The sequence below is a fragment of the Astyanax mexicanus genome, chromosome 22 (assembly GCF_023375975.1).
Source record: "Astyanax mexicanus isolate ESR-SI-001 chromosome 22, AstMex3_surface, whole genome shotgun sequence".
Taxonomy (NCBI): Eukaryota; Metazoa; Chordata; class Actinopteri; order Characiformes; family Acestrorhamphidae; genus Astyanax; species Astyanax mexicanus.
The window spans coordinates 19,715,611-19,726,013 of NC_064429.1; the positions used below are offsets into that span (position 1 = coordinate 19,715,611).

Consider the following 10,403-nt stretch of genomic DNA (forward strand, 5'->3'; position numbering starts at 1 on the left):
AACTAAAATCTGTATTTTAATTTAAATATTATGGATTTTTTATGAAAAAAAATATTTTTAAAGCATAGATGGGAGTCACACAACAACAACAACAAAAGTGACCTTTCTGAAGGATTTTAATAATTATATTTCATGGTAAAGTTTATAGTTAGAGAGTGGGTACATGTAACAAATGCTATTTTTAGCAGCATTCTAAGTAGTTTTTTTTATTAATGTTTTTAATTACATATCTTACTTTTGCAATTAGGTCAATGTACAAGATACTACGCTTAATAATAAAATGTATTTTTAAGTTATTTTATATTCAGATTTCTACATGTTATTTCCTGGGGACAAAATTGTACCCATTATGCCTTATATCTGTAATGCTTGATTGGTATGAGCCAGCAGTCTGTTGATCGTAAATGACAGGATGTTTAACACCCTCAGCTGATGATATCTTTTAGGTGGTCTATAAAAGTGTTAAGTGTCAAGCCCATATCACAAGAGCTGTGACACACACTGAAGTGTTTTCCATTCCTATTTTACCCACAATAGTACTGCAGGCTTTAAATGTGTTTATTGTTTGTGCATTATCTAAATAAACTTTGTATATATTTCAGAAAAAGCTGTTAACAGCCTCAATCACTAATATCCTCCTAAGAATATTCTTAAAAAGGTTAGAATCACAAAAGTCAACAATTTAATCAGGTTAAGCTAAACACTCATAAACAAGAAGCTAAAATACTTCACATAAACAAAATAAACATTAAATGGCACAAAAATAAAAACAATCAATTAAGATTAAAGCAGTCAAATAAATAGATAAATAATTAGAATAAAAACAACACAACACAAATAAGTGTTGACAATAACACCAAAATTATAAAGAATAGTAGAAATAGAATAAAAAGGTAAAACAGAAATAAAAGAAACAAAAGAATAAAATAAATAAAAAGACCACAGGTCAAAAGTTAAAACATTAAAATAAATAAAAGGATATATAAGGGCAGAAAAAGTCAAACAGAAAATAAAATAAATAAAATGATAAAAAAGGTAGAAGGCCAAAATGTAAAATATAAATTAAAATAGAAAATGATGAAATAAATAAAAGAGTAGAAGGCCAACAGATAAAATAAATTAAAAAGTAAAAGGCCAAAAGTAAAACAGAAAATAAAATTATTAAATTAATAAAATGTATAAAACTGTCAAAAGTCAAAATGCAAAACAGAAAATTACATAAATAAAAAGATGTAATAAATAAAAAGATAAAAGTCATGTTAAACAATTACAAGCTGTCTGAATGTGGTTAGAAATGAAAAGTTTATATTGATTCTAGCCAGCTTTAGAGTTGATGAGTTTCCTGCAGCCTGCTGGTGCACAGCAAATTTCTGGAGTTCAAAAATCTGCACAGCAAATTATGGTTGTTGGAATAAACTCCCTGAGAGTTAATATTAACTAATTTTAAGTGTATTTGTGTGACCATCTTATAACTTGCTCTTATCACCAACAACACATCAGCTTGGCAAACAACCTTTAGATAAAATATCATGAAATACCCAATGAAAGGTATACTCTGAAATACTACACAGCACATTTCTGGAGGTAAAAAATCTGGAGTTAAACCACAAAAATGTGTGAAAGTGTGTGAGTTTATTCTCAAACTTAAACTACAAGTTGAGTTGAGGGGAACTCTTTGGTGGTTTATTTCAGAGTTTATTCCAAGGTGTTGAGGAGCGTGACTGAACTCTCTAATGGGCATGTCCCCCAATCCCAGCTTACCATCAGTGTGAAGTCTTGCCCACCAGGGCTCCTTCCATGGACTATTCCTTTATATTTTATATAATGGTTGATTGCTTAGCCAACGTGTTGTTGGCTATAAGAGCAAGTTACCATCTTCTGCACTGTTAAGTGTGACAGCTGCAATGCAAGATTAAAGTTGCCATGCAGTAGAAAAATACACACTGGCATACACTTGTTGATTATGAAATTGTTATTGTAATCAGTAATTATGCTTTTTGCAATAATTTGTACTCATAAATATTCCAGGGGGTTAAATATTCCATTTTTTTATATTAGTTTTAGAACACAATTTTTTGCATTATTTATTAACACTGTGAAAAAAATATGGTAAAAGTAACTCTGGCTGAGATCTGTATTTTACTCTAGATGGGATAAATATTTTAACTCCCACAACAGTTCAGATTTAACTCATGAAAAGAGTTAAAAGGCCAAAAACTCCCAGAAAAGAGTTACTTTAACTCTAGTCATAGAGAGTATTCGATGGTCACGCATATACACTTAAAATGAATTGATATTAACTCTCAGGGAGTTTATTCCAAAAAAACATCATTTGCTGTGTGCGCTGCAGCAAAAAGTAGATTTTTCCATTTCAGTAAAAGCTTTAGGAACCTGAGAGGTGATCCAGTCAGTAAAATATAACATGTCTTTGTCTGTGAGAGTAAAATAAGTGTATTGGAGTAGGCCAGCATTAGTTTAACAATCTTACAAATCTTCACCCGCCCCCACAGAGGAAATAATGCATGTGAGGAAACTCTGGTGGTCTGTTTGTGATTTATTGTTCTGTGCTTATGAGCAGCTTCACTGCAAAGAAGACGTTTGAAGGCTTTAAGATGAGATCCAGGTCTGCTCTGTTTTTCATAGTTCATTGCTTGGTTGGTAAGTTTTTACATATGCACATATTACATATTAGTAACACCCTTATTAACTGCATGTATTAGATGCTTACAAAAAGTTGTGTTTCATTATTAAGTGTATGTATTTGTTGCTTTGTGGAGAGGAAATAGGAGGATGCCGAACTACAGACACTATTCTTCTGCTGATGGGTTTTTATTATCTTTTTTTTGTAGCCGTCAGCGGTACAATAAAAATGGATTATCCAAATCTTGTCAACGGAAGTGTGGGGAAAGATTTAATAATACCTTGCAGTTTTAGAGTTATTGATGATACGCTGACTGGAGAGGCAACTGTGGTTTGGTGGAAGAGTACGGCATATACTGGTCCTGTCATCTACCAGTGTAGCAATAACTGCAGCAAGTCCGACGGACGCTATTCCTTCGCGGGAAATATAACAGAAAAAAACATATCCCTGAAGATAAGCATGGTCTCATTTACAGACACTGGAGTATACTTCTGTCGGATTGAACAAAGCGACAAATTTACATCCCAGGGAATTGTACTTCAAGTGAAAGGTAAGATGATGCCGCAAATGTTACTTAAACCATATGCTGGTAAAGCTTGGTAAATTACTTTGAAATTCCATATTCAGCAGATATTCGAGTTTCGGCCTTCCCATTGCTCACACACAACGTTTTAAACCAGGGGTGTCCAGACTATATTCAAAGTTGCCAGTTTTGCGTTTTTTCCGCCAAATTTTTTTTTTCCGCCAGTCGCGGGCGAAAATTCAGGGGTGGCGGGTGCGTTTTTTTGGGCTACTTTTCAAAATTACAGTAGCCACCAAAAAAACCAAAAAAAAGTTACAAAAAAAACAAACAAAAAAAAAAATCACAATTTAACCAGAAATCACCAAAAGAGAAAAAAAATGTTAAAGAGGAGAGAAGAGAGTTCAGGAGGGGAAAGAACAGAAAATGTTTGGAGAATTATGTTACCATTAAATATTTTTAACTGGGATATAAAACAGAACTAATAAAACACTAATGTTACAATATTATTATTGACTTTAAGATAAATAGCAATACCTATAATAAATCCCTTATAAAAAAATACTAAGTCATACACTTATAGCTGTTTTGCCATTTACTTCAAACGTGTAATAGATATGTATTTTGGGCTCATTTAAGCTTCTGAAGGGCGGGTTTTAGACTGACTTTGGGCTGAATATTTTTGTTGAATCTGGCAACCCTGCCTACATCAATGTTCCTGAGCTTTCAGGAAAGCATTATGAAATGAAACATCAGTTTTTAGAATTTTTTTTGGGTCAAAATTTTTCGAAGTTTTTTTTGGTCCAAAAAATTTTCGAAGTTTTTTGGGGTCAAAATTGTTTTTGGTCCGAAAATTTTTAGAATTTTTTTTTGGGCCAATTTTTTCGAAGTTTTTTTTGGGAAAAAAAATTTTTTTGGTCCCAAAATTTTTAGAATTTTTTTTTGGGTAATTTTTTTTTTGTCCCAAAATTTTTCTAAGTTTTTGTTGGGTCAAAATTTTTTGGGTCCCAAAATCTTTCCAAATTTTTTTTGGATCAAAATTTTTTTGGTCCAAAATTTTTTCGAATTTTTTTTTATGTCAAAATTTTTTTGGGTCCGAAAATTTTTCAAAGTTTTTTTTGGTCCCAAAATTTTTCGAAGTTTTTTTTGGGTCAAAATTTTTTTGGTCCCAAAACTTTTTGAATTTTTTTTCGGGTCAAAATTTTTTTGTTCCCAAAATTTTTCGAAGTTTTTTTGGGTCAAAATTTTTTTTGGTCCGAAAATTTTTAGAAAATTCTTTTGGGTCAATTTTTTTTTGGTCCCAAAATTGTTAGAAATTTTTTTGGGGTCAAAATTTTTTGGGTACCAAAATTTTTCAAAGTTTTTTTTGGGTCAAAATTTTTTTGGGTCCCAAAATTTTTCAAAATTTTTTTTGGGTCACAATTTTTTTGGTCCCAAAATTTTTTGAATTTTTTTTTGGGTCAAAATTTTTTTGGTCCCAAAATTTTTCGAAGTTTTTTTTTTGGGTCAAATTTTTTTTGGTCCAAAAATTTTTCGAAGTTTTTTTGGGGTCAAAACATCAGTTTGAAAAAATCTTATTTTACACAACACTGTCAAAGATAGATAAAGATAGTAACTTAAGTACAATGGTGTGTAAATGACAGTAATTAAGAAAATGTATTATAAGTAGTATATTTTGTTATTTGTTTTATTACAGAGTCTGTGGCCCATGACTGCACATATATTTCTCCTTCTGGCCCCCAACTAGAAAAGTTTAGACACCCCTCTATTAAACTCTCCAAAATTACATCTTCCAAAGGACAGAGGAACATAGAACAAAATACAAACTTACATTTTCTTAAAACACTCAACCTTTAGCACATTTGCTGAAAATGGCAGCAAATAAAATACATTGCTACTGAAACTTGTATATATCACTTATAGTCTACAGACACACACCAGGTAAATATACTACAACTTAATTTTGAAAAATATGACTCCATTGAATAAAAAAAAAAAAACAGGACAAAATTGGTCCTGTAACGCACTCATGATATATTTACACAAAAGAAACCACTTCAGTTTCTGAATCAGTTTAAGTAAAATTAACATTGTTGTTTTATTCTAGAAACTATAGACAACATTTCTCCCAAATTCAAAATAAAAATATTGTAACTCAGAGCATTTATTTGCAGAAAATGAGAAATGTCTGAAATAACAAAAAAAGATACAGAGCTTTCAGACCTCAAATAATGCAAAAAAAACAAGTTCACATTCATAAAGTTTTAGGACTTCAGAAATCAATATTTGGTGGAAAAACCCTGGTTTTTAATCACAGTTTTCATGCATCTTGGCATGTTCTCCTCCACCAGTCTTACACACTGCTTTTGGATAACTTTATGCCACTCCTGGTGCAAAAATTCAAGCAGTTCAGCTTGGTTTAATGGCTTGTGATCATCCACCTTCCAGAGGTTATATTTCAGAGGTTTTTAATTTGGTAAAATCAAAGAAACTCTTCATTTTTAAGTGGTCTCTTATTTTTTTTCCCTAGCTGTATATCTTATATTGTAGTCCTTGCTGTGCATGCTTTCCGCGTTTCTGAGCATGACGTCAACTTTTTTGTGCACCTCAGGGCGCAATGTCTGCGTTTCTGATTAATACACATCTGAGCGATGTTGGCTATTGTGAACATGATGTCTGCATTTCTGTGCAGCAAGGCGCAATCACACTATTTTTACCTTGCCATAATATTCATTATTAATTAATTACAATTAAGTACCAATTATACATAGATTTTAAAAATGTAATCAAATAAAAATCTGAAAAATGAGATGTGCAAAGGGAATTCAGCCCCCTGTACCAATACTTCATCTGAAACTCTCATCTGACCACAGCACCTTCTTCTTGCCACTCTTCCAGAAAGACCAGATTTTTGGAGTGCGCGACTAACAGTTGTCCTGTCAACAGATTCTCCCATCTAAGCTTTGGATTTCTGCAGCTCCTCCAGAGTGACCATGAGCCGCTTGGCTGCTTCTCTGACTGGTGATCTCCTTGCTTGATCTGTCAGTTTGGGTGGACCATGACCATGTCTTGTTAGGTTTGCAGTTGTGGAATATATTTTCCATTTTTGGATGATGGATTCAAGAGTGCTCTTTGGGATGCTTAAAGCTTGGGATATGTTTTTATTCATGATGCTGTTTGTTAACTAGTCTAACAAACCACTGCGACATTCACAGAACAGGTGTATTTATACTGAGACTAAATTATTAACTTATTACTTTTGAAGGCAATCGACTTCACTGGATTTCATTTAGGAGGTTCAGAGTAAAGGGGGCTGAATACTTTTGCACATTGCACTTTTCTGATTTTTATTTTATAAACATTTTGAAATTATGTGCTACTTTGCGTGGGTTTATCACCTAAAACCTCTGTAAAATACATTTAAGTTTATTCCTGTAAGGTGACAAAATGTGAAAAAGTTAATGAATAATTTTGCAAATCCACTGTATCCGTATGTCTGTCTATTTATTCCTGTATATCCATCCATATGTCTGTCTGTCCATCCATGTATCTCACAGTGCCCAAAGAACTGCGGCGTATTTATGTCCAGACCAATGAGCAGGGGGAGCGCTGGGTTACCTGTGAAGTTTTCGGAGACCCTCCACCAAATGTGATCTGGACCCAGCCCAACACGGTGAACCTCTCCAAGATACTCAACCAGCACGGCATTTATTCATCATCATCTTCTGTTCCTGCATCTCCAAACACTAACTACACCTGCCAGATAGATCTAGAAAAACAGAAAGTTGCCCTATCAATATACAACCAGGAGTCTGGCACACTGGCAGCTGCATGTAACGAACGTGTCTATATAACCATGATTGTAGTGTTGGCGGTCACATTGGGAATTGTTCTCCTTTACCTTCTGTGTGTCCTGGTAAACCTCTTCAAGAGAGGTAAAGAACTGCATAAAATATATAATAATGATAATTTTATATATTTATTATAATAATTTTTTGTAAAATGTTGGCTATGTTTTGTGTTGGATTCCAAGTCAGCTGTCACAACTGGAAGCGGACATAACTGCAGGAATATTTTATTTTAACATAAATATATATAAATTAGGGGTGTCAGTCGATTAAAAAATTTAATCAGATTAATCATTCTGTGATTAACTGCGATTAATCGCATTTGTTTTTCCTCAGACGTAAATTACTATAGTGGATATTTAAATGTACATAAAAGAATGAATGTAAGAAATGTAAAATGCAACTATTTGTATATTAGTGGTGTCAATTAAAATAATAGTTTATGTTTGAGAGGAGATAAAAATCAACGCAGGGTGCTGGAATAAAGAATGCATGATAAATTGGGCTGTAAAATTGGTTGTGTATAAAATTTACTTGAATATTTAAAAAATATCAGAGATGATGAGCAGTGCAGTGCAGGAGTGCGTGTGTGTGTATGAGTAAGAGAGAGAGAGAGAACTCTAACCGGCTCTAAGCTGGAAGTCTGAACCGGAGTGTTACTGCTGAACACCGTATGAGAGCGACGTTCAGTCGTTCAGCAAGATAATAGATTAGAGCGTTGGTCGGGGGCGGGGCAGATTACAGCAGAAGTAGGAGTCAAAATTGGTGCCTTAATTAACTTGCGTTAAAAAAATAGTAATGCGTTACTGATTCCAAATTAACAGTGTAATTTAACGCTTTAACATTGACACCCCTAATATAAATAAAAGCAAAAAAAAAAAAAACACAGAAAACTAATTTGAGGATCGAATAAACACAGTAAACAACACTGGGATAACTAATTAACAATGACAAAGACTAATCAAATGTAAGAAAACAGACTCCACAAGAAACACGCTTATATATAAGAGGAGGATAAGTAACACCTATGGCAGGAAACAAGGGGGCGGGGTTACAAACAAGAAACAAGGTGACAACACTAATTACTAGGGCGGGGCTAGGGTGAAGACAGGACAAAAACACAGGGCCATGTGCTTGTAGAGCACATGCGAGAGTAAAACAAAACAGGCTGAAAGGCAGGACAGGAACAGAAGGAATAGAAAAGGAAACACAAAAGACATACAAAGCTAAAGGTCTGACATTAACAATGTAAATTTTACAATAAATTAACAGCCAAAGTTACCAGTACCAGTAGAGGATTTTAAAATTACAGTAATTCATTCTGGAGAAAAAATGCAGAAAAATACTGTATAATAGAAATATTAATTTACAATTAATTAATTAGAAAGTATTACAGCTTTTAATAGAGTGAGATTTGACATGTAATAAATATTATTACTGTATATTTTTGGTAGAAACTAATAGACATTTATTGACAGACTGTTTTATATGTAATTTATCAAATTAATTTAATTTTGTTGATTTACTTTTTCATTTTGCAGGTCATAACAAACCCTCAGAGAACGATGACAACGTCTATCATAATTACCCGCGTCTGCCTGACCTGTAAGTTTACAACTTCTGTTTCACTTAAATATGTGATTATTCTGATGGTGTGGACATATAAGAAGTATTTATATCTATATAACTGTCTGTTAATTTCTCTTTCTCTCTCTCTTTTATTTGAACAGAGATGGAATCTATATGAATGAAAGAAAGGTTGAAACTAAAACTTCAAAATAATTCATTAAATATCAGTAACACGTTACAAGTTAAAAATCTGGTATTTATAAAAGGATTCATACAGATAATTTAGCAAAAAACATTTATTAAGGAACAGATTTTGCCCTTAAGAATTTCTCTTAAGATTAATTGTATGTTTTTTTTTCTACTGTTCTTTATATTAAATGTGTACATATTTTACTTGGCTTGTGCAGAGGAAAATTTTAACTATCTTCAGACGTCAAACCCTAAAAAAGAGTTTTTTTTTTTGTTGTTGTTTTTTTTTTGGCCAGGCAGTGTATGTTGAGATATATAGGAACAACCTAAGTGCATTACCCTCACAGCTCTGTAGATGGCATCAATACCCCATTCATAATCTCCTCAAGTTAACCATGTATAGTAGTTTATTTTGAACCTGGTCTTAAATGATTTAGCCATGAAGCTGTGCTAAAAGTTGTAGCTGCGTCTGAATAAATACATGTCTGTCGAATATATAAAAACAAACAAAAGATTGTTGGAATAACCCATTTACAAAGTCAGAGGAAGGTTTTTGAGCAGTAAATACCAGCCACCCCATGGGTTAAAAATGAATAAAAATTCATTATTGTCTTATTATTTGATTATTTAATTGACATAATATTGGAAATCAATAAAGTTTTTTAATAGCATTAATTTACAAGTAACAAGTATACTTTATATTTCCCTTGCATTTGTTTGTTTAATTGCTTGTTTTTAGTTTCTTTATTTTGTATTGCCAAATACTTATTTATTATATATTATGTATTTTTGCTTATGTTCATACTTTATGTACATTTTTGTGCTTTTATTTGTGTTTTCTTGCCTTTATGTACAGTACATTTTGATGTATTTTGATAATTTATTTTTCCAATGTACATTGCTTCAAAACACCTACTTGCACACAAACCTGTTTGGTTTGTTTTTTATGCATTTCTTCAGTTTTGTCATGTCTCAACAATATTATGAATGATATTATGAAGATCTGATTGTTTATTGGTAACATAACTCATGTTATGCTATTATACTTTAGAATAAAAGTTTATCAAAAGTTTGAAGCTCATTTGTTTGTTATTTAAAAATTACATTCTGCCTTTAACTCTATTGTACCAGGAAGAGTGTAAATTAGGATGCAGAGGCTGGGGGCTCTTGAATTTTAGCCAACAGGAAACAGGTTGTGTGTGTGAACAACCTGGTTTCAAAATCCAGATTTATAGTGTCCCTTTATGCTGTCACATACTGAACAGATGGTGTTAAATTTTAGGAAAAATAAATCAAATGGCAATGTTTCATACTGATGTTTAAACAGTTCTTTAGCTAGAAAAAAAATGTTCAAATTAATGTAAAATGTCAAATTAATTAAAACTGTGCATATGGCTTTGGATTTTTTTCATATTATTTTAATTATTTATCATATTTATAAGACGTTAGACGTACAAAAATCATATTTATTTCCTCTTTTAATTATTTTTGCATAAATTGGCATTTGATAATCAAGGTTGAACTACAGTTTGTTGCAGAAAATAGAGAGTTAGAGGTACATTTTCTTTAAGTTTTTATCAAAATACATTTTTATTTCCCAGCTTAAATAAATATCTTGGACAAATAGTTAGACAAT

The 10,403-nt window shown here is 32.1% G+C and overlaps 1 protein-coding gene across 1 annotated transcript; it reads left to right on the forward strand.

Moving 5' to 3' along the window:
* The first annotated feature begins 2,755 nt into the window (after positions 1-2,755).
* On the forward strand, positions 2,756-9,520 carry LOC111191724 (sialic acid-binding Ig-like lectin 15). Its single transcript, XM_049470870.1, has 4 exons — positions 2,756-3,191; positions 6,719-7,096; positions 8,551-8,614; positions 8,740-9,520. The coding sequence occupies exons 1-4, from the start codon at positions 2,756-2,758 to the stop codon at positions 8,789-8,791; spliced, it is 930 nt and encodes a 309-aa protein (XP_049326827.1). The 3' UTR covers positions 8,792-9,520.
* The last annotated feature ends 883 nt before the right edge of the window (positions 9,521-10,403 follow it).